Source organism: Callithrix jacchus, chromosome 9 (genome assembly GCF_049354715.1).
Source record: "Callithrix jacchus isolate 240 chromosome 9, calJac240_pri, whole genome shotgun sequence".
Lineage (NCBI taxonomy): Eukaryota > Metazoa > Chordata > Mammalia > Primates > Cebidae > Callithrix > Callithrix jacchus.
The window spans coordinates 47698048-47721298 of NC_133510.1; the positions used below are offsets into that span (position 1 = coordinate 47698048).

The window sequence follows — 23251 nt, forward strand, 5'->3', positions numbered from 1 at the left end:
TCTTACTGCTCTATGCTTCCTTTTAGCCTCTTGGTAGAAGAACTGTTAATCATTTTAAAAGATAACAGCAATCATCCAGCTGTAATGAGCACTATAGGACAAAATAACCATTATTATGAGGAATTTGAAGTTGTCTGGGGACCAGAGGTTAAACAAAGTTGAATGTGAAACACCATACATTTCCTAGTGGCTCATGTTATAACTGTTCTCATCACACATTATTGTTGACACTTGTATTCCTCCTATTCTTCCTCTTTCAAGTATAGTTAGAAAAACTTACTCTGTGGAATGTCTATGAGTGGGTTTTCATCTGGTACTATGGGTTAAAGGTCTTCTAATATGACATTCTTCTAGGTAAATATACAGAAACTGTATTCGTACAGTATATTTTTAGGACATTTTTGAAATAAATAGGAAAGGTTAGATAGAGAGTTAATCTAAAATGAAAGATTCAAAAGCTAATTAGAGATCTTAAAGAGAAAGGAGAATAAATAGTAAAATGGAAAGAAAATGTAAAAAGAAATGGTATGGGACTATTTAGATTACTTCAAGGCAATTTTTAAAATTAAAAAGTGAATGTGAAGTATAATTCATATGTCAGAAGCCAGACTATCCTTTGTTTTTAAATATATGTGTGTGCTTACATGTATAATTTACAGTATTGAGGCATTAACTCAACAAAGTCAGAAAACAAGGAAATTATTAAGATACTAAGAGAAAGTGAGCAGGGGGCATTTTAAACAACAAATAAAATGATGGGTACTATCTGAATACCTTTAAATTAATTAAGGGCCAGCAAATTAAATGTGAAGAAATACATAATTACTATATTGAAGCACATGTCCCCAGCCACACTAGTAGCATTTACTTTTAAAACAAGCAGGTATACATTAAGCGAAAGTGTAAAATGGCAAATAAGAAAGCCAAATGAGATGCTGCAACATACTACGCTCAGCTAAATAAGACTTACATTTAAATGGCCATCAAGTCTAATGGTAGCATTAACACAGCAAAAGCATACCTATCAAAGAATTTCTGGCTGGAGCTCTTTCTGCCTGGTTAACAAGGCATTTTGCAATTTGTAAGTCTGAAAGTAAGCATCTGTTCATGGAAAGGTGTTTCAAGACTATGTGCTATGTAAGATGGCAGACTTGATTTTTAGGAACCTACTAATTAAATAAGGAATTGGAATGGCTGTGTGATTAGGATTATTCTTCAAGGACTAAGAAAATAATTTTTAAGATTGTTACAGTTATTTTTATCTTAGATTACTTTGTCTGACACTTGCACGTAAATATAAATCTTTTCTTCTGTAAGTTCTGCGCAGCAGGTACACTTATCTTTTTGTAGATCCTCATGATATTTGTTTGTTTTGTTTCTTCTAGTAAACCTCTATGGAACTGTAGCAAAGAAATGCCTTATTTGGATAGGAGAGGTGAAAGAGAGCTCCTGTGGTGCATAGAGGTAGAAGACAAAAGAGAAAAGATGAATATTGAGTACAAGCTAGGGAAGAGAGGTGCAGCAACAACACACATTATGCAGTTCAGGCTGTCATGTTACTTCCCTACTTAGTTTAATATGATTATTTCATCAGAGAGAATAATAGCATCAGCATGATTAATTTTGCAACGTTTCATGAATGCCTTTATTCATCCCCATATGTTATCACTGCTACTTATTTCACATGAGTATTTATGATAAACATGGGGACAGTCCATTTTCAAATCATGTAGAGGAAGAAGGCTGAAATTTTATATATACATATATATATATATATTTTTCAATCACTGTGTAGCTATTGAAGAATCAAAGTGTTTTTATAAATGCAATATTATATTGAATGTAAAGGCAAACTGTTCTCAAAGAAGTTTAAAACACACACACACACTTACACACTTTCGCTTACATCTACAGCTAGGTTTTAAACAAAAAGTAAATGGACTCCTTTTCTTTATTACTGATCACATAAAACCAAAGCCTCAAAGCTACATGCCTAAATATCCTTTGGTTTGTGTTTTTCTAATGCCTGGCATATAGTAGCCATTAATAATTAGTTGAAATACCATTGGATAAATATTAAATGAACGAATGTATGGATGATTGAATAAACACATCTGTTCTTATCTGTTGCCATTAAACTGGTATAAATATGTTAACTACCAAATCCTAAATTTTTAATTATTAATAATTAATTTAGGTAAATATTTAAGGAAGTGAAATTTTGAGACAACTGTGTTTTGGAATGAACCAAATCATCAGTTAGATAATGAGAATGAATAAAGATGTGAAAAAAGATGTAAATAAAGATGAAATTTATATTCTGAAGGGTTTAATTGTTTGCATGTCCTTGATAGTACATTTTGTGGTCTAGCAACCTACATGTGGTTATATTTCCATGTTGTGAAGGATAAGAATAGAAAAACAGAAACAAATAGAATTTTCTAGGATGCTTGTACCTCTATTATTACCTAGTTCTCTGTTAAAACTCCTTAACAAAGAATTGAAAAGCTAAGTAGTAGGGAGAGAGAAATAATGCCCTAGAATTGAGAAGAATGCTTATTCTTTGTTAAATTATGTTTGATTACTCTAAATCATTTGGTACTTGTATGTTATAAAATTATAACTGTTATACAATTACATTACAGTAACATGTTTTCTTCTAGAGTAAACTTGTTATTTGAAAACCAACTAAATGAAATATATTTTAACTATATATTTATTTTATAGTGTTTGTTAACTTTATGTGGAATAATCTCTGTATCTCTGTGGAATAAGTTTATGGTGACAATTGGTATTCCTTCAATGCATCTAAGGCTACATATTTCTTTCACATTCTTTATGCAATTTTTTTTTTTTTTTATCTGTGTGGCAGATTGTCATTGGCTGGGATTAACTGATTAAGCTTCTACAGTATTTCTACTACTGTGACCACAAACTGGTATTGAAATGTTAGCTTTCAGATAAGTTATTGTAGCTATAAGTAAATGGAACTTGCCAGATCTATGTGTTTATTTGGATTTTACTTACTTTGCATTCTGTCCCAGACAACTAAGATTAGCCTAATAATTGATTAGGAGAAGTTATATCATGAGTGAGCTTCTAAAACTTGTATTTAGTTACATAAAATATTATTTCTTGTACCATGTATACATGAACTCTTGGAATTTTTCTAAAAGAATAGTCCAAACCACTCTTTAGTATTAACAAAGGAAATTTTCAATTATATATAGTGTAGAGGACAGAGAAGCACAAAAAAGTCACTAAGATAAGTCAATTTGTACCTTAATTTTTTATGTATAAAATAGCAAATGTTTGTATTATATCATTTTATTGCACATATATTATCTTTCATGTGATTATTGTGTAACAGAATTATGTAGTTAGGACTGAATTGCAAAAGTTATATTCCATCAATGCCTTTTTAAATCTAAGGTTAAATTTTTCACAGAAACTAAAAGCATTGTATGTTAAGTCCAAAAACCTGGGTTTCACTAGAACTTTCTAAGCCTTACTTTCCTCCACAAGATTAATAATTACATCATAGTTGTGAAAATTAAATAAACTCTTTGGAATATTTATAATGAACCCTACATATGTAAATTATAGCCTTCTAGTAGTTAAAACTTGTTTAACTTAACACATTTACTTAAACGTAATTTTTTTTATATTTATGATATACAAGTTTGGAGCTACTCAGCAGATAACTGAATTCTTAACTCTTACTTTGTATATACGTGAAATAATTATGAAATATGTTATTTTCAAAAGTTCCAATTGGCAACCTCATTTAACAATTAGGCAAGCAATTAACAGGAAATTGCTTTGCTCACTGCTTGGCGGTGTATTTGTTAGAAATAGTATCTTTTTCAATTATTTTTGACCTTGAAAATTACTCACATCCTTTTATTTGTAAGTAATTTATTTAACATGTTTAAATGCGTGTTTTATTTGTAAGAATAGGGGTTAATCATGTTAAGCTTTCAAATTTCTCCTACATAAGATTACAAGTAAAAAACAAAGTAGGAAAAGTCTTACCTTCAGCATATATTGCACATATTCATATTATAAGAGTGCATGCCAAAAATAAATTGTCCATGTCCACTTTATAGTTAAGATTTTAAAATTTTCATCTAGTCAAATGAAAAATAATTAACAGAAAATGAGAAACTAGTGTAATTATTGTATTATTCATAAATAATAGGCATTTGGTATAGTAACTCAGTGGTAAATTATTAAAAGAACAAAATTGTGAAATAATATCATATAATGGATCAAAATTATTTATACAGTTACCAGTATAAAGATCAAGCATGTGAGTTCTTATTAAACCATTAGCCTGGTCACACAATGGAAGAGAAGGAAAGGGCAATTTTGAATGACATTTATATCAACTTTGGAACTGTCAACCTCTATTATGTCCTTGGGGCCTTGCACTTTTTGGCTTTCAGACATCTGTGCTGCCTTGAATGGAGGTGAATACTAAGAGTTCCAGTGGGTCTCTTGCTCTGGTAAATGCTTTGAATAGTTATCTTTCAGCATGTGCATGTAATAGTTCTGAGTGCTAAAAGCTAAGACATATGACAGTTTATCCGATCAGCACCCACATCCACATCATCTTCATCAGTACCACCATTTCACCCTCACTATACACTCACAGTTTCCTCTGTGTTCATAAAAATCTTCCCTATTCCAACTCTGGGAATACAGTCCTTTTCTTTCTTTGCTTTTCCTTTCTTTCTTTCTTTCTTCTCTTCTTTTCTTTTGGCTTTCCTTTTCTTCACATTCAAATAAAACACCCACCTTTGATCCAAGCATCTCCCAAAACTTTTGCAAGAGTTATGATGATGTCAAAAGGAAGTTGTAAAGGCTGTCATGAAAAAAGTCAGTAGTTTCACCCTTCTATAGTAAAGACGTACTACGTTGCTAGGGGAAAACAGTGCCTTGAATATTTACAGCTGTGTAGTAAATAGTAACGTTCTTGACAGTCAGGATATTGAGGTTTAATCGAACAAGAGTAGATCTGGATTCTAATTTTCACTGTCCCATGGACTCTCAGTAACATTTTGTTTATTATGAATATGAATATTTCCATTATTAGCATATGATATGTCCCAATCATATTTTAAAGACTGAGGTAATATTACATGTTTTTAAATGTTATCTTATACAGAAGAAGCTTTTAAAGGCTTTTGAAGTCTAATAAAACTTTTTCAATAGTCTCCTTTTATATTGTTAATATATGAGGCAGTGGCTCTTACACTTGAGTGTGTATCAGAATCACCTTGGAATGAATGCTTGTTAAACATAGGTTGCTGGAACCCATCCCCATAGTTTTTGTGTTAAGAGAATTTGCCTTTCTAACAAGTTCCCAGGTGTGCCTATGGCACTAGTCTGTGAGCTGCATTTTGAGAAATATTCATCCATACAAGATTAAAATGCAAGGACACAATACTTCCATGTTGCTGCCAATTTTGACATCATATATACAGATTATGGTTGAACAAGTCATGTTTCACATTGAACAATTTAGGGATAATATTGCCCCTATAAGTTTTTAAAGTGCTAAAGTAAACTTCTCCAAATTTTATAGTTGAATCAATCATGAAACTATTTCACTTCCTGTCAAGATCCTATGAATCAATATAGATTTGGTATAATGGTCTTTATTAATTATCTGACATCATAAAAGACTGCTAATTTGAATTATCTCATGAATTTTCAATTTTTTTTTCTGCAACAAACAATATAAACTACATATTACAAGAGTAGTTTTTTAACTAATCTGTTTATGGAATTCTTAAGTGCACATAACCACAGAATGAAACAATAATCTAATAATATTAAACCACTTAAAAATATAAACTTGAGGCTGGGCACCATGGCTCATGCCTGTAATCCCAGCACTTTGGGAAGCCAAGGCGGGTGAATCACTTGAGGTCAGAAGTTCAAGACTAGCCTGGCCAACATGGTGAAACCCCGTCTTTACTAAAAATACAAAATTTAGTTGGGCATGCTGGTTTACACCTGTAATCCCAGCTACTCAAGAGGCTGAGGCAGAAGAATCACTTGAACCGGGAGGTGGAGGTTGCAGTGAGCTGAGACCATGCCACTGCACTCCAGCCTGGGCAACAGAGTAAGACTCCATCTCAAATACACACACACACACACACACACACACACACACACTTGAAATAGATGTCATATTTTACCACTTAACCATTTTGTAAAGTGATTTATTTCAACGGTTCTTTTGGTAAAGCGTGCATTAAGTTTTTGTACACAGCAATTAACATGTACACCTGACTAGCCCATTTGATTAAAAATTTTTCTACTTTCAACAAATCATCCTGTTATTGGTAAATATTTTATGTTCTTAACTCATGAAATAGCTAAATGGAAACTAAATTTTTATTCTACAATAATATTAGTGTAAAATGAATATATTATAAACATCAATATATAAACAAGTATCATGATATTCCAGTTTTAGAGCACAGGAAAGGAACAAAGTAACTTTTTCAATTTTCAATTTAAAAAGTGATACAATAATTTTATCTCATTCTTATATTTTTATCTGATATAATATAAATTTTAATGATATTGTATCCACAAGTCTCCTGTTTGAAGTTACCTAAGAGAAAGATATAAAATTGAGTATAAACTGTTTCGATCTGTTAAACCATAGAGCAGCTGGAAATCATCAACCATGCTGAATCGATCACATGATCTTCGTGACACATATAGTATATTAAAAGAAAAATCTGGAAAACAAATCTGAATTTTTAAAACATGGTGTTTGTTAAGTATTTAGAGTGGTATGACTCATAACTAAGTTGTACATGTTAGGGTAATGTTAATTATGTTTATTTTCACTTTTAGATCAAATTCAAAGGTGTTTCTGTGAAGCCTAGGGAGAAAGGATTATTTTCTAAGAAAGAAATTTTTGTGTGTATGTGTTGAATTTGGAGAGCAGTTCTGATGAGAGGCACACAACTATCTGTGGTCCCCATCATGAGTGTTCCAGGTGCTCTGCCTAGGCACCAGAGTACAAAGATGCATCAGATCCTACCCCTTTTCTTTGGAGATTAAAAAAAAAACCCCTACCTAGATCATAATTTCAAATTTAACGTGTAATGTCTCTCAATACAAATGAATGTAGTACAAAGAGTAGCTTTTTAAGAATATTTCTTACCAGTTACATAAATGGTCTGCTTTCTGTGGGTAGTTGAGTACACATGTACTTTCTCTTATACAAAAGGTATTTTGAATGTGTATTTGAAAGAGACATTATGTTGACAGCTAACCAAATACTGTAATATTCAGAATGAATGTTAAGATCACTGATTGGTAGAGTAATTTGATGGGAAATGACAGGCTGCATACCTGTGTTTTTCTGGGCATTTTTGATCAGCCTTTCCTTATCACAGCTCATGTTCTAATGATCATTGCAGGATGAAGTGGCACAGCCACTGAACCTATCAGCTAAACCCAAGACCTCTGATGGCAAATCACCCACATCACCCACCTCTCCCCATATGCCAGCTCTGAGAATAAACAGTGGGGCAGGCCCCCTCAAAGCCTCTGTCCCAGCAGCGTTAGCTAGTCCTTCAGCCAGAGTTAGCACAATAGGTAAGTTCTGTTTCTTTTGTTCTTGCTGATTTTCTGTTTATGGCTATTGAATGGAATCATCTTTAAATGGCACATCTCATTCACTCTCTACATCGCTTGAGTTCTGTAGGAGAGTTCCAATCTGAAGAACCATATAGGTCTGTTTTAAACATGCAAATGATATTTCTCACTAAAGCCTCAGTTATAATGCCCTCCTGAAAATCTAATTGTGTAGGTTATATCTCTATTTCTAACTATGTCCATACGGTTATAAAAAGAGGACTAAATTACATTGCAGTGAGCAGTGATGGTTCCAGAATGTTATTGTTAGGGGATTTACCTTTTCCATCACTGAAATTTCCATTTTTTTGTGAATTGTACAAAGTATACATTATGATGAAATGCATTTTGCCTCTATCATCGATCAACCACAAGAATATTAGGTTTGTTCAATTCCATTCTGCTTAAGGATTATTTGCAAACACCAAAATACAAAGAGTGGATAGTTTCAATTATACATAATTGTAAGTTCAGTAAACAAAATAGTAGAAAACACTTCTATAAGCTGACTTTGAAAAATTCAATGATTTTAATTTTAGCATGCATAAATCAGACTGTGGATACTGATTTCAACCCAGATTTATTGATATTTTATTATTTTTATTCAATTTTTATGAAGGCCAGCATAGGTCAGCCTTCAAGGAGCTCAGAGTTTAGTTAAGGGCAAGTCATTCCTTGTATGGTATAAGTCAGCTCTAATAAGTGCTATTGCAGAGCACAGATACAATTCTACAAAGATTGGAGCGTGTTGGATTCTGTCTGGGAAGGACCACAGAAGAATATGAGTTAGATATATCCTAATTCAAACCGAGCCTTGAAGAAGAGATAGATTCTAGGCATTCTAGACAGTAAGAAAAATCACAAAGTTAAATAGCATATTTTTTTATAAATGTACTGATTTGTCTAGATTATATAAAAAATGTGTAGCCAAAAGTGATCTCAGCTGAAACTGAAAGGATTGGATGGCAGAATGATACTGGAATTTAGGAAACCATTGTTTAGGTGTAGGGCAAGAATAAGTTACATGAGATAGAAATAAGCAATGATAAAGGAGAGAATAGAGTAAAAAGATATTAATTAAGGAAGAATTGACATAATTCATTCACAATAAAATGTATCTGGTAAAGGTCAAATTGTAGACAGAGGAAACTAGAATTTTGAATTTATGAAATAACAAGGATTGTCCCTCTATCAACTATGAAAGGGGAGCCCAGAATGGGAGCAAGTTTGTGGGAAGACATAAAAATTTAATATGTGTTGCTTTGAAGCACAAAGAACTATTTAGGTAGAGATGTTCAGGAAGAAGCTAGAAATATAAGCCTCATAAGCAAAGAGGTGCTAGAATTTTAGATATGGAAACTATTCCTTAATGAGGTGGTTGAAGTCAGGAGAGCAAATAAGTCGACCAAAAAAGGCTGTGTGTGGTAATTAGTGGAGTGAAGAGTCATAGGTATTGTATTAGATACTAGTAGAGAGATAACTAATATTTATGATACCTATGTACAGTATTAATATCAGAACATTGGTCTTGTATTATTCATTGCTGTGTAACAAATTAACCTGACTTACAGCTTAAAACAACCAATATTTGTTGTCTCTTTTATTGTTATTTATTATTTAACATTTATTATTATCTGTTTTCTGGAGGTCTCAGTTCTTGGCCACATAGGCCTGTCCCTTGGGCTGCTCGTAGCATGACAGTGAACCTTCCTGAGTGAGTGATCCAAGGACAGAGCCAAGGGAAAGGCACAGCGTCTTGTATAAGCTGTTCTCCAAAGTCACTCAGAGGCAGCTCTGCTTTATTCTGTTTCTTATAAGAGAGTCATTAAGTCCAGCCCTACTCAACGGAAGCAGAATTAGGCTCCAACTGAAGTACAGAGTATTAAAGTATCACTGGACATATTGTAGAACAGCTATAATTGTTTTAGATGCAAAACTGATGAAGAGTAAGTTGAGCATCTTAGAATGAAGAGCAAGTGGGTGTTTTAGAATAAGAGTCAAGATAGGGTAATGTCATGCTAGCCTAGGAAAATTCAGTTTCAAAAAAGAGGGATTATTTAATGGTACACCTTCTGCAGGAAATGTAAAGTACATGAAGAATAAGAGCCTTAGGATTTTAATTGGACAGGTAGACTGACAGAGAAGTTTTAATAGAATGGTTTGAATAGATTTCCAGTTACACAGAGTAGAAGAGTAAGAGGAAAGAAAGTTAATTTGGTGATATAAACTCATCTTTTTCTAAGTTTGGTGTTATGAAGTGATAATAGTTTGAGAAGGCTAAGTAGAGACAGGTTTTAAAATAGGAATATGTGTATTACTTTTCAAGGGGGAAGAGGAAGAAGAGTTAGAGACATGTCTCGATATAAAAAAGTATAAGAGTGACAAGATAGCAAGGAGATGATGGGAGGGAATTAACCCTTGTAAAGGAGAAAAACTTTTCTTCTTCCTGAGACTGAAGGAAAGAAAGAGAAAAATGGGAACATTTCAGAGAAATTTTGGAATGATAAGAATGAAGGCTGAAGGAGTGTGTATCAAATGCTTTAATCGCCACAAAGTAGAACTCCAGACTATTTGTTAAGAGGAATTCAGTCTAGGCAGTGGGGCCATAGTGAAAATTGAAGGTTTGAGAAGTTTGAAAAAGGTTTCAAACACATGTATGCTTTTTCACCTTATAGCCTAACTCCAGTTACTCTGCTAAACATCCTAAATGGGTTCTAAGATTAGATCTACTTTCATGTACTATGTAAAAGAAAAAATATTTTATTTGGCAAGAATCATACACTATCATAATACACATGTAGGCTCATAAATGTCATAGTGTTGGTACATGAGCAACTTTTGTGATGTTGTTAGAACTAGAATATATGACTAATAGAATAACTAATTTTTATTTTTATCATGTACAAATAATTTTTCTTTAGCATTCCCAAGGATTAAGTATGACAAATTATTTTAGAAAGGCAAGAACATACTTAATGTCATTTATCATGACTTTCCCCACTACTAAAACATCTTTTTTTTTCCTGAAAAGTTCCTTTACCACATACACATCCCTCATAATTTCCAAGGATTTGAGGCCAGTACAATTTACTTTTCTCGTTTCAACAAATGCAGATGTTGAAAGCTGAAACTTTAATGAGTAATAATGGAGTTGGATAAAAGCTGTGAGGATTAATGGTGTTGTAAAGGTCACTCCTGAAAGAAGAATTGATGTGTGATGCCATTAATAAACCATAGGAAACTGTGGACTGAAAGATGACTTAAGTTATTGTTAATGACATAGGGCTCTTTGCTATATATCTATTAGCTACAAATATAGAAAGTGACTTTTTGAGGTTGGTGACCAATATTACAGTGTGTTCTATAAGAATGCTTTTGATATGCTACGCAAATGATAGGCAGCTCCAAAGAAAGGAGATACTTAAAAGCCATGAATAGTTCAGAAGAATGATGGATAATTTTAGAATCTTTGACCAGGTGTTATCTTTCCCTTATTGGCTTTTTCCACCTATATCAAACATATGTATAACACTTTTAACTTTTTTTTCAAAGCATTTTTTTTCATCGATTTTTTCACTGCAGCTGTTCTACAATTATAGACCCTTAACAGAATGGAGTAGATATCCATGAATCTAGTCAAAGCTTGCTATTTAGCAGATAGGGAACACAGACTTAAAGAGCCTATATGTCCACACAGGGATTTGAAGTAATTTTTTGTCAGAGCATAGACGGTTCTGTGATTCTATGTTTATTACCTCAGCTTTTAATTTTGAGGAAATAAGTGTTCATAAAAATCTAGTAGCTTGTCTAGACTTACAGCCAATAGATTTTGGAGCCTTATACCCATAATCTATTGGTTGGCATTTATTCTTTTTAGTTGATGCCTTTTGGTCGCCACTCTGCAATAGATGCCCTTCTCAGTCAAGTATTGTTTCACACATCCATACAAATGAGATTTAAATACCTTCTCTCTGCCATACATTTTGCTTAGAAGATAAGCAGACAACAGCCTTGGACTGAGGCTTTAGGTGTCTACAGTCTTGTTTCCCAGCACATCTTTGAAACATATTGGAATGTACTGTTCTTAGCCTTCATTCCTCAAAGGCATTAATGTGTGAAAACTGAACAAATCTAGTAGATGCACATTGTCAGAGTAAAACAAAGGGCGGTTATTTCCAAGTCCATTAATTGGCTATTTTGTATGTACAACATGCTAGTTTAAGATATGATGACTTGAAGGAGGATATTATTTTGAAAGTTTGTTAGTTTGTCTTTTTATTTCGTTTTCATTTATTATTATTATATTATTATTAGAGGCAGAATCTTACTCTATCTGTTGCCCACGCTGGAGCGTGGTGGCGCAATACTGGCTTACTGCAACCTCCATCACCTGGACTTAAATGATTCTCCCGCCTCAGAATCAGCCTCCCAAGTATCCAGGACTACAGGCATGCACCAGCAAAAATACAAAAGTATGAAAAATGTTTGTATTTTTTGTAGAGATGGGTTTTGCCATATTGTCCAGTCTGGCCTTAAACTCCTGGACTCAAGGGATCTGCCCACCTCAGCCTCCCAAACTGCTGGGATTATAGGCGTGAGTCACCATGCTCAGCTTGCTTTTACTAAGCAAAATTTATACAAGGGTTTTAATGAGACAAACCTTGTTTGTGGGAAGGTGATTGAAGGAATGAACAAGAATGTTGTGATTCATGGAAAGACACTGGATTATCAGGAAGTTGGAGGTATCATTCGAAGACACCTGGCAATTAACATTTGCATAACACTTTAAAGTTTGCAAACTGCTTTCACGTGTATTATCTAATCCTGTGAGCTTTTCTTTCCACAGGATAAAGAAATGTGTACATATCAGGGAGCCAAAAACGTAATGCTTATCAATGACCACAAAAATAGAAAAAAAATAATATTTGTTGAAAATCACTGGCAACACATATGCCATTACTTTTACTTACAACGGAAAAGTCCTATATAAAATAAATATATAGTAAATTAAGATTTGTGTTGCATTAATATCATCTGTTAAATCCATGAATTTTAATAAATCTGTGCCATATGGTTCAGGCTTCTATTGATAAGAAGACAGAAATTATCGGTCGCCTTGGGGATTATCAAGGCAGATACTTTCAACTTAGAATATACATTTATTTCTTCAACAGATCCTGCCATGGGCAAAGGAATAATAGTTTCAACAAAAAATGCCAAGTAGACCGTAGACCAATATGAAAGACAAATGCAAGATAATATGACATTAAAAGCATTTACAAGGTTTTGAAGGAACACCTCTATGGGAAGAACATGTCTAGGGTATGTGAGAGAGATTCTCACAGAAGGGGGGATGTTTGAATAAATTTACAAACACACCAGAATGAAAGAGCATTTCAGCAAAAGAGAAAACTTCGGATACAGGAGTGTGGAATGAAAGGACAAAGGCCTGGGCCGGGCGCGGTGGCTCAAGCCTGTAATCTCAGCACTTTGGGAGGCCGAGGCGGGTGGATCACAAGGTCAAGAGATTGAGACCATCCTGGTCAATATGGTGAAACCCCGTCTCTACTGAAAATACAAAAAATTAGCTGGGCATGGTGGCACGTGCCTGTAATCCCAGCTACTCAGGAGGCTGAGGCAGGAGAATTGCCTGAACTCAGGAGGCGGAGGTTGAGGTGAGCTGAGATCGCACCATTGCACTCCAGCCTGGGTAATAAGAGCGAAACTCCGTCTCAAAAAAAAAAAAAAGAAAGAAAGAAAGGACAAAGGCCTGTCCCTGGAATAGAGGAGAGTCCTGTGCAGCTTGAATGCAGGACTCATGAGAGACTGGCAAGAGGGGACACAGGAAAGATAAGCAGAGTTGATATCAGGAGGAGACTTTTAGGCCTTGTCAAAGAGTTTGGAACTTATCTCAGAATGACGATTTTTAGGAAACATTAAAAGAGTTTCTAAACTTCCAGTAAAAGCTGCATGCTATGATCTCTTCAAGATTCGCAATGCACATTAACATATTCAGGATTTTTAAAATTCATGTGGTTAAACCTTTTTAAATTTAATTTTGTATTTCCTACACTTACTTGTACATGGAATTATTTTTTCACGGGCTATTACAGATATTATTTTATGAAATGTTTCTTGAAGCACTAGGGTAGCAGAAGAGGGTTTATAATCAGGGATTTTGACATACATCCAATTTTTTTTTAAAGACAGATGATTGATAGATAGATAGATGGACAGATAGATAGATAATTTTTATTTTTAGACAGAGTCTTGCTTTGTCACCCAAGCTGAAGTGCAGTGGCAGGTGAACATGGCTCATTAAAGCCTCTACCTCCCAGGCTCAAGCAGTCCTCTGCCTCAGCCCCAAGTAGCTGGGACTACAGGCAAGCACCACCACAGTCCATTAATTTTTTTGCATTTTTTGGAGAGATGGGATTTCAGCATGTTACCCAGGCTGCTTTCAAACTCCTGAGATCAAGTGATCTATTCACCTCAGCCTCCCAAAGTGCTGGGATTATAGGCATGTGCTACCATGCTCAGCATTTTTTTTTTTTCTTCAAAATTTTCAAGTTCTTTATCTAGAAGCAGAGTAGACATGAATTCAAAGAGTGTAAGCCTAAAGACAGGAAAACCAGTTAGGAGGGTAAGGCACAGTGAGATATCAGGTGGCTTTCAGGAAAGCAGAGGATGGAGAAGCAAATTTGAGAGCTGAGGAAGAAGTGCAATTGTCAGGGCTTGCTTGCCTTGTATCTTGAGTGGGTAGAGGAGAGACTTTAAATTACTCCCAAGGATTGAATGGGCAACTGACAATGTCTGTGGAATGTAGAAAGAGTAGATTGAGGCTATGGAAAGATGATGAACTCTATGCCAGCTATGCTGCATTTCAGGTACTCATAGGACATTCAAGTAGAAAGCTTATGGGACATTCAAGTAGAGAGGCTTAGTCAATAAACAGGTAAGTGTATCTGGCAATCTGGGAGGGTTCGAGGCAAGCAGTAGTTATTTTACATTCTTGGGATCACATCTCAATTCTTAGAGACATAGTAAAGACCAAGGGTGTGGTATATTGCTTTCCTAGAGCTACCATAACGAACTACTGTAAACTGGGCGGGTTGAAGCAGAAATTTATTCTCTCACTCTTCTGGGGGCTAGAAATCTGAAGTCAAGGTGTCAGTGGGTTGGTTCCTTCTGGAGGCTCTGAATGAGAACCTGCCCCATGCCTCCATGCTGGTGACATTCCCTCGCAGTCCCTGGCTCATAGATGCTTAACTCCAATCTCTGCCTCCCTATTTACTTGGCTTTCTCCCCTATCTCTGTGAGTCAAATCTCTCTCCTCTTATAAGGAAACCAGTTATTGGATTTAGGGCCCACCCTAATTTCAGGGTGATTTCACCTTGAGATTCTTAATTACATCTTCAAAGACCTTGTTTTCAAAAAAGGCCACAGTCACAGATAATGAAGTTTAGGACTCCAATATTTCTTTTGGGCAGACATGATTCAACCCATTACAAGTGATTTTGTAGTTTATTTTCTTTCCTTGTGTAGCAGCCATTACTAATTCTTTCCTTTTAGAATTTATCTCCTCCAAAATTGTACTTTCTAGTTTGTCCCTTTTTTTCTGCCCCTGAAAAGAATATATAAGGGACCTTTTTAATTAAAAAAGCAAAATCTTTGAGAATATTTTTGGTAATGGTTAAGAAGAAATACTGAAGCATAAAATATCAAGTTATAGGCCGGGCATGGTGGCTCACACCTGTAATACTGGCACTTTGGGAGGCCAAGCTGGGAGGGTTGTGTGAATCCAGGAGTTCAAAACGAGGCTGGGCAACATAGCAAGACTCTATCTCAACAAAAATTTTAAAAGTAGCTGGAGGTAGTGGCACATGCCAATAGCCCCAGCTACTCAGGAGGCTGAGGCAGAAGGATTGCCTTAGCCCAAAAGTTCAAGTTTGCGGTGAGCTATGTTCATGCCACTGCACTCCAGCCTGAGTGACAGTGAGACCCTGTTTCTAAAAAAAAAAAAAAATCAAATTATACTGAATTTAACAAAGTTACAGAATCTCACAAATTTCTTACATTAATGATTCCTTACCTGCATTTTCCAAATCTCATCTGAGATGTTAACTGTGAGTTATATTGACCTTTGCCATCTCATTTTCCTCTTAAGATTGAGGTTCACCAAACCTCTCCTATACACATGCCCTCCCATCTGATCCTGACTTTAGATGCAATTGCTGCTTGAATCTATAATGAAGGCAAAATAAAATGTATCCATCAGGTAACCATTATGTATCTTTCTGGCCTTTATGGTCTGACACCCATTTCATCTAACCTCTGTGCCAGCCAGTGAATGATGTCCCCCCACAGATTTCACCATAATAGTCAACGCCATGTTAACAAGAGTGCTAAGGATGAACATATAGGGAAAATGAAAGTGGAGTAAAGAAAGGCGTCTAACATCTTTTCCTGCCTCCACAGATACCAAGTGCTATCTGCTCCTTCACATGTGTTTTTTCATCTAATTCTTCCATTAACTTTACCTTCCTTTTATAGTTAAGAGAAATGAAAACTTAGATTGAGCATTAAAATTTGTCAAATATCATACTTACTGAGAAGTGGAAATCCCAGATCCAGTTGAATCAAATTTCCAAATTTTACATATTTTACTATGCCACTTTATAAAGTGACAGTTACTGAATAGCTTTAATTGACCATTTATTATAATTAAAAACTATGTTAACTCACTTAATCTTGACATTTCTGTTATTGAGTGTTACCCCTATTTAATTTATGAGACAACTGCAATGTAGAAAAGTAAAACAATTCATATAGCTAGTAAGTGTCAAAGCTAGGATTTCAATTCAAGCTTTCCCAGCTCCAAAACTTACATGCTTTTTCTAATGATTAGAATCTTGGACCAAAATCTAAGGATTAGGTGAAGGAAGGATCCCAGGGATACAAATACAGAGGAGGCAGTGAGGAAAAAAGAATAACGCTAAAATGAGTTTCAATAATGAGAGGATGGTCAGTCCTGTCATTCCTGTCAAGAAATGGAAAATGTCCTTTGGATTTATTTGACACCTAAAGACCAATAGCAACAGAAACAAAATTGAGGTGAGAATTGGAGACTAAGGAGGGAACGGGAGATTATGAGATAATGCAACTTTTAGAAGCTTGACTTAGAAGATAAAAAGAGAAACAATGTTGTAAAAAGAAGGCAAAACAGAGTTAAAGAAGATACTTTATTTGCTTGTTTTAGGAGAAAGGAAAACTTTTTTTTTTTTTTGAGACGGAGTTGTGCTCTTGTTACCCAGGCTGGAGTGCAATGGCAGGATCTTGGCTCACCGCAACCTCCACCTCCTGGGTTCAGGCAATTTTCCTGCCCCAACCTCCCGAGTAGCTGGGATTACAGGCACGCACCACCATGCCCAACTAATTTTTGGTACTTTTAGTAGAGACAGGGTTTCACCTTGTTGACCAGGATGGTCTCCATCTCTTGACCTCATAAGTATCTACAGGTTGAGGTGGTAGAGATGGTAGAGATGATTAGATAGATGATACAGTGAGAAATAGAATAATCAATGAAGAAGTATAGAAAAAACCATATTGCCATGTTTGTACCTATGCAACAATCCTGCATGTTCTTTACATGTACCCCAGAACCTAAAATGCAATAACATATATGTATATAGTTTAAAAAAAGAAAGAAAGAAAGAAAGAAATCTGCAACTCTAACAGGAGATTTGCCTTGATTGAGAGCAAAGGGACCATTTTTATTGAAACAGGAGGAACAAAATGGCATAAATGGAAATGAGTTTGAAGGCAGCGGAAGGTAAAAGTGAGGGTAGGGTCAGGAAGGTGAGAGTTCAGCCTTATTGCTCCTTGCAAAACCAGAGGCAAGGCCATTTGCTGAGAGAGACGGAGTCAGCAGGCTTCAGGATTTGGTGACTATGATGAGAACAAACTGTAAAGAACCAGGAAACAATCCTATTAAGATTGAATGTTGTCATGTATAAATGGCTTTATGATTTAACATAGCAGATATGAATGTTAACATTTCATATAGCATTATAACTAAAACTCAAGAGTCTCTAAAAGCAAAAATGTTTATTTTAAAGTGAACAGTTATTTCTACCTGCACAGAAACACACATCTCAAATTGGAAATAACCATTACAGAACATAGGTCTGTCAGTTACTCCCCCTCATAATAATTTACATTCCTCTTGCATCTATATTAATCATTTTTCCTACACAATGTTATCTTGGCAGTCCCTAAAAAGCATAAAGAATTCATGCTTTTATTCAGTGCCATGTGCCAAGCCATTTCAAATATATTTGTGTTCTGGAGAAGCTAATTACACTACATAGAAGCTAAATAGACTACAAAAATGTATGATGCCAGGTTGTATATAAGCAGGGGTTAGAGCATAGAAAAATCAGACTAACCCTCTTAAGATATTACTAAAGGAACATATACCGAGATCATCATTGTCATGTGAGAGTTTTATTTCTATCTAGAGTAATCTTGTTCATGAACAACCTCAAGAATTATACATTAAGACGGATGCAATAGGAGAACCAAATTAGGATGTTGAGAATAATAAAATACAATCATCTTTTACAGTAAATATTAACCCTAAAGATCTGTTCTAGGGTTAGAGTTGTTTTCAATTCATTATTGTGTTTATAATGAGCAGAGATGTTTTGTTCTTTGAATAAGTTCCAATGAATTTTGCTCTGAAAGACAAAATATATAATCACTCTCAAGCTTCCCCTCTCTATCGCCTACACTGGAACTTTTCCTTCTGCCTCAAGGAGATCAGAGGACCAGGTCTACTCTGTGCATAGTAATAGGGGAAAAATGGATAATTTAGAAACCTGCCAGCACTGAATACTGCAGTAATCTGACATCAGTTTCTTGAATAGAAACCTTTAAGCAGTAAGAAAATATTCTATGTTTTTTGGCAATCACCAGATCAGATAGAAGAGTCTAGCAATACAACAAGGATGTGTAATCTGACATGATTAGACAAGGCTCTTTAGTACCAGAACATTCATAATTGAGACAAAGAGTATTAATAACACTTTCCTAACACGGCAGTTAGCCATTTTATATTTCCTTTCTTTAATCTTAGTGTTTTTCAACAAATCATGGGATTTAATAGCGTGTTTTGGCAGATTAGAGGATTTATGGCCCAGATGTTTTTTGTTCTAAAAATGGATTAGGGTGTAAAGTTTGCTGGAATCCATGGAACATGTTGAGGCAAGCCGGTCATTTTATGTGTGATTAGTGCCTGCCTTCTGTCTCACAGACCCTCCATCTGTCACAATTCACCAATGGATCTGGTTAGATTTAGCCTCGTGTCACAAACAAGTCCCTTTTCTGGGCAATTTCATATTGCAGATTCATTTTATGCCATTTTATGCCCTAGTTAAAAGACAGGGAGAGAAAAAGATATTAGCTTTTCTTTAAATATTTGCAAAACATGTTTTTCTATCAGTATTCTATTCTATTCTATTCTAATACCATGCACCTCATCATACTAACATACATAAATAAATGACCAGTGTTAACATTAAAATTAAGTTAAAAATTAGTTTTGATTGTTACACCTGTTATTCTGTAGAAGCAAGATTTTGGTAGTGTGTTTTACTAACCATGGACTGTGGAGTTGCATACATAAGCTAATCATTTGGCCATCTTATTAAGAGTGTGAATTAAGTGTGGATATAGTTGAGAGTAGCCACAATTTCTTATCAAACAATTACAGGTGCTTGGTTACATTCTGTGCATGAAATTTAGCCTAACTATTACAAGTTTGCATCCATAGCAAACCACTGCCACCTGTGGTTTATTTCACCATAAATGGATTTAGGAGGAAAGTGCTCTTCAGTCAGTTAATAATGATTTATTTCTTCTGTATATAACAAACCTAATAGTGCTAAATAGACCCTCTTAAGTGTCTTTCTACTACTAGAGAGACTCAATAATCATAGCTAAAATCACGAATACCTAAATTCTATGCTAACATTCGAATGTTCCTTGCAGGAAAAAAAATTAAAAATGGGTTTTATATTTGCACTACAAAGTAATATTTGAATAATAAAGCAATTTTTAATTTATTTCAAAATAGTTGGAAACAACCATATTTCACCCAGGTATTGTATTTTTATTACAGATATTTGAACATATTAGAAACATGTTTGTATATGGCATGTATGACTGTGAATCCATCATTGTCAATTATTTATTCATTCATTTTAGATGAATTCCATGGAGAAATCATTATAGGTCGGACACTAGCTGTTACCAAAAGAAGTGATTTTTATGGTTAAAGGTTAGCCTGGACATGCATTCATACAAAAGATGTCCTTTGATCTGTCTCATTTTCAGGTTACTTAAATGACCACGATGCTGTCACCAAGGCAATCCAAGAAGCTCGGCAAATGAAGGAACAACTTAGACGGGAACAACAGGTGCTTGATGGGAAGGTGGCTGTTGTGAATAGTCTGGGTCTCAATAACTGCCGAACAGAAAAGGTCAGTTCATAAAAATAACCTACTTTCTAAAAATACTTAAATTGCCTAATGCTTTAAAAAAAATCTTTTCATTGTCTTACCATCCTCAGAATGATGGTTCTCTGTCCCTTTTCTTCCTCCATCAATACAGAAGGCCTCATTGTCATCCTAATCAAAACCATCTGGAAATGGGAAGAGTAATAATTCTGTTTATCCATCTCCAAACCTTATTGACAGTGAATATCCCCTTTTATGCCACAGCTTGTATCAAAACAAAATGGCATTTGAAATATCTGAGCCTGACTAAAAGTTTTGCTTTTCAGAGATGCTTAACTTGTATTTGGGGATGAGCTGGATTTGAAATGCTGAATCTTCTTTAATCAGCATAAGCTTGGATGATACCCATGCTCATATTCTAAGTATTTAGGATCCTGAGCTTGTCATAATATGTTTCCAGTGCAAAGCACTAAGTGTTAGACGAGTTCACAACTGGAAATTTTGACTTTATCATAAAGCAAAACTTTGACATTATTTGTATTATAACTAAGGCCAGTGAAATGTCTGAATTTGTCTGAGATACAATGATTTCAAGCCCTTTTGTCTAAGCATACATGGTATTTTACTTAGAAAGATATTATAGGTTGTAAAGTCATCAGAATTATGTACTTTTGGAATATCTGACATGTTTTGAATTGAAATTTTAAAATGTTACCCAGTCCCCTTTACAGAATCTTCTAGATCCAGTAGATAAGAGAAAAAATGATCAGCTACTTAGCAATAACTGGAAAGTTAATCATAATGGGAAGCTTATGAGTCAAACAGAATTGTCTAGAATGAGCAGATTGCTAATTTGGATAGCTTTCTAGTTCCCCAGGTTTTATGTGGAGTTTGATGTATAATCACTAAAAAGCTGGCAAACTGCATAGTGAAGGTGAAAGGTATGGGTGATCCTGTCACAACTGCTGTTTCCCTGGTCCTAATATGGTAAAAGTTGAGGATGGAGAAATGATTTCAGTTCTATTGTGTGTCCAGAGGGGAGAGCAAAGCATGGATCAGTATACATCCCTTACAGTCTTACAACATAAGACATATGACATTGGTGTCCTGAGAAGGGCATGTTTTTATAGCTAAGCACCAAAAGGAAGGGGGAAAGCAAAGTGACAGTTCTAAGAAGGAATGATAGCAAGCATAAAGGAATTTATATTCAAATATTTAAACATTCTTGAAAGGATGCTTAAACAGAAATTCCTTTTCTCTGCTCCCCATGTAGAAATGAGTTTAACACTCAGCCAGATGCTAATGCAAAGTGACTCAAGCTATTCCTTGCAAGCATAGCTAAATTGCCGTTATTTGTTAAGCGCATTGAATTCAGCTGTGGATGCAGCAGTTGGTTGCATTCAGCAAGCATCTGTACCCTTTTTTTTTTTTAATCCTCCAAAGCAGAGACAACTCTACCTATCTCCCCCCTCTCGTCCCCAGTGCTGGCTGGGAATTGTCAAGTGACAACCGACCAAATCCTTTTGGACAGGAAGCCTTCGTCCTGAGTTCTGTATACTTGCAAAGCAGGCCTTGTGGTTGGATCAGGGAGCCCATTAAAAGTACTTTGATGGTATGGAAATTCATCTTCATGAAGCTCCTAGGCCCCTAAGCAGCGTGCTGTTTAGCTGTGGTTACAGATCAGTCATTCAGATCGGAGGGCAATAATTGTGCTGACGGCTTGTAAGGCAATGGAAGTACATAAAATAATCCTGAGACCTCCGCCATGGCACTGTGAGTTAATCTTCTCTAATACAGATCAGCTGTTGTTCTAACACATGACTTTATGCTGGCTCCAGTGACTCTGCACAGCCTTTTCATTAAGTAACAGGAGTGGAACCATCTGCATTCACTTTATTATATACTTGTCCATTGTTAGGGGACCTTATTTCCACTTCGTGTTCCATCTCCACAATCATACTTTATTTCTCTGATTAGCACCTCTTACTTGGATTGCAGGAGTGAGAGATGCCTCTGTGGTTAGCTACTGCTTCAACTTTCCTTTCTCTTTTGTAGAATTATAACAACTTAAAAAAATCTATTTTTTAAATAATACCTGCCAAAACCTGTTGGACAGTTAAAATTGAAATTTTAAAATGTTACCCAATCCCCTTTACGGAATCTTCTAGATCCAGTAGATAAGAGAAAAAATGATCAACTACTTAGCAATAACTGGAAAGTTAATCATAATGGGAAGCTTATGAGTCAAGCAGAATTGTCTAGAATGAGCAGATTGCTAATTTGGATAGCTTTCTAGTTTCCCAGGTTTTATGTGGAGTTTGATGTATAATCACTAAAAAGATGTCTCTGTTCTCAAGAAGTTCATCATTCCTGAATCTTGTCAGCATGCACTTTTGATTTAGTGGAGTTACATCTTGAACTATAGTCTTACAATTTATGAGTTTTTACGTGAAAAACTTAAATTATGAAAATGAGCAGTTTCATTATTGTAATAGTATAACAAACTCTTGTAATGTAAAAGGAAACCTTCTCAACCAATGGATCTGAATTATCTCATTCCTTATGTTACCCTGACACCTGAAAATGTAATTGAAATTATTGAAACTCTTTGAAGAAGATATTACTATAGTTTGTGCTTGACTTTTCCTGTTGAAATAACTTGAGTATCATTTCTAGAATATAAATGATCAATCTGTGTCTGTGTAACTTATGGAAATGAGATAATAATGTCATACTTACATCTTCTAATTAGTAATTATTGAACATTAGCACATGCTCTGTATTAGAGACTGTGATATGTATTGAGTTAAACCAGAAAGTGTGAGTTCTCCCTTTATAGAGCTTACAGTTTGGATCAAATTATTATTTGACTGTGACTCATTACATATTTATGTGTATGAGCCCACCTATAGAACTGAATAAAGACCTCATATTGTTTAGCATGTCAAATCCATTATATACTTGAATTGACAAAGGTAGACACATTTTCTTTCACATGAACCACATGTCCATGTGTATTATGTTATTTTTCTAATACTTAACTTTTTATTTGAGTTTTATGATCA

At 34.9% G+C, this 23251-nt stretch overlaps 1 protein-coding gene across 33 annotated transcripts in view; it reads left to right on the forward strand.

Moving 5' to 3' along the window:
- SOX5 (SRY-box transcription factor 5) overlaps window positions 1-23251 on the forward strand; it is a 1034770-nt gene that overhangs the window by 981497 nt on the left and 30022 nt on the right. For all 33 annotated transcript variants that reach the window (XM_035258425.3, XM_078339089.1, XM_078339088.1 and 30 more), the window contains 2 exons: window positions 7452-7629; window positions 20065-20210. In XM_035258425.3, coding sequence (XP_035114316.1) covers window positions 7452-7629; window positions 20065-20210 — 324 coding nt within the window. The remainder of the gene's footprint in view (window positions 1-7451; window positions 7630-20064; window positions 20211-23251) is intronic.